This window comes from Alligator sinensis, unplaced genomic scaffold (genome assembly GCF_000455745.1).
Source record: "Alligator sinensis unplaced genomic scaffold, ASM45574v1 scaffold1200_1, whole genome shotgun sequence".
NCBI classification, from domain to species: Eukaryota; Metazoa; Chordata; order Crocodylia; family Alligatoridae; genus Alligator; species Alligator sinensis.
Window position 1 is genome coordinate 547,245 of NW_005842772.1, and position 2,041 is coordinate 549,285.

At 69.2% G+C, this 2,041-nt stretch overlaps 1 protein-coding gene across 1 annotated transcript; it reads left to right on the forward strand.

Annotated features, from left to right (window-relative positions):
• Positions 1–33: 33 nt before the first annotated feature.
• On the forward strand, positions 34–1,508 carry LOC112552113. Its single transcript, XM_025216908.1, has 2 exons — positions 34–233; positions 434–1,508. Exons 1-2 carry the CDS (start codon positions 56–58, stop codon positions 1,486–1,488), a joined length of 1,233 nt encoding a protein of 410 aa, XP_025072693.1. The 5' UTR covers positions 34–55; the 3' UTR covers positions 1,489–1,508.
• Positions 1,509–2,041: the final 533 nt, after the last annotated feature.

The following is a 2,041-nucleotide window of genomic DNA, read 5'->3' on the forward strand; positions in this document are numbered from 1 at the left end:
CCAAGCGGGGGGGGGAGCCGGTGGAGCCGGCCAGGTGGGCCGGGGGGAGGGGTGCATGCCTATATTTGGTGATCTCGGGCCCAGCCATGCCCGCCTGCTCCGAAACCTGCCCCGGCTCCCGCCCCGCGGCGAACAGCCGGGGCAGCGCCGGGGCTGGACTTTGGCTCCCCGAGGCCGGGAGCTGGGCGGGGGCACGCAGGGCGTGCGGGCAGAGCTTGCGCACGGGGGTGAACCCAGAGCTTGGGGGAGGGGTGCATGCCTATATTTGGTGATCTCGGGCCCAGCCATGCCCGCCTGCTCCGAAACCTGCCCCGGCTCCCGCCCCGCGGCGAACAGCCGGGGCAGCGCCGGGGCTGGACTTTGGCTCCCCGAGGCCGGGAGCTGGGCGGGGGCACGCAGGGCGTGCGGGCAGAGCTTGCGCACGGGGGTGAACCCAGAGCTTGCACACAGGGGTGCCACGTGGCCCTGCCTCTCCTCTGCACCCCCGTGGACACAGTGACCTGGGGGGGCAAGCAGGAGGGGAGGGGCGCCCTGCCCTGCCCTGGGAACGGGGAGACCTGGGGCATGGGGGCCACCCTGGTGCAGCACAGGTGGGCACGGAGCCCCCCCCACAGCCTGGGGGCAGGAAGCCTCCCTGAACCCCCCAGCCCCTTGGATGCACGACGAGCCCCAGACCTGCTGCCCCCCACCTCGCTGCGGCCACGTGGGCAGCACCCATGGGCCCTCCCAGCACTTGCGTGGGGGCAGCAACACCCCGGCCTCGATGCTGCCGCACCAGGGCAGCTCCTGCCCCGTGCGGGGACGCGGCTACAAGAACCCCCCACAGCTCTGCCCGCTTTGGGGCACCAGCTCTGGGCTGGGAGTGCCAAGAAACAGCAGGTTGCTTCCCTGCGGGGGGTCTGGAAGGTGACACCCATCAGCACTGGTGCTAGGCTGGTCTGTACTGGTGAGAGCGGGTGCTGGGCATGGGAGCTGCCTGCAGGACCCCAATGGGGCGCACTGACGGCAGGGAACTTGCTCTGGCTTCATGCCTGGATCGGGCCCCTCTGCATGGCTGAGATCCAGCCACGCGGCCCCCCGGCAGTGGGACCAGTTCCCTCCATCAGTACGACCAGCTTGGCACCCAGATGGGACTGGGTGCACTGGTTTCCACAGAGTCTGGCTGCAAGCGGTGCCCAGCTGGGCCCGGCCAGCGCCGGGAGGGGAGACCCCAAACATGCACCATGCACCGGGGGCAAGGAGCCCTCGTGGGGGACCTCCTCCACTCCCCGCCCAGCCTGGGGCCGGGCACGGCAGTTCCTTGCTGCGTCCACCAGGGGGGCCCCTGGACCGGTGCCGTGGCCTGTCCCGTGCCGCAGGCGTGTCCGTGTCGGTGCCCGGTGCCCTGCCCGTGTTGTGCCAGCAGGTGTGTGCCTGCAGCCTGGGCCCCCGGGGACAAGGGCAGGGACAGTTTGGGAGGGAATCTCCCAGGCCAGTGGCCTGAGATGAGTTTTTCCGTTCTCAGCCTCCGCCGGCAGCCCGGGACTCGGTTCACCTCCTGCCCTGTGGGCTTCACCCGCCGTGCGTGCAGGGCCCAGCTGCTGCCTGGAACAGCCGCGGCGCCCAGCCTGCCCCACAGGAGCCCTGGCCATGGGTGGGGGCAGGGACGGACCTGCCCCTGTGGGCTGGGGACAGGCATCGATCCCCCCTCGACAATGCTGGAGACTAGCTCGGCAGGCAGGGCAGGGGAGCAGGCATCCCTGGCCTAGGCTGGGGAAGTGTGCGCACACACACATCCCCACCCACACTCACATGCAAGCACACATATGCACAGACATGCACAAACATGCATGCACACACAGGCAGGCACACATGCACACACATGCAGGCATGCACATGCACGCACACACACATATGCACAGGCATGCACACACACACATGCAGGCACGCACATGTATACGCAGGCACATGCATGCACAAGTGCCTATGCGCATGCATGTGCACACACGCACACTCTTTGCGCTCCCTGGGATGCTCAGGCCCAGCCTGGGCCTCTCAAGGC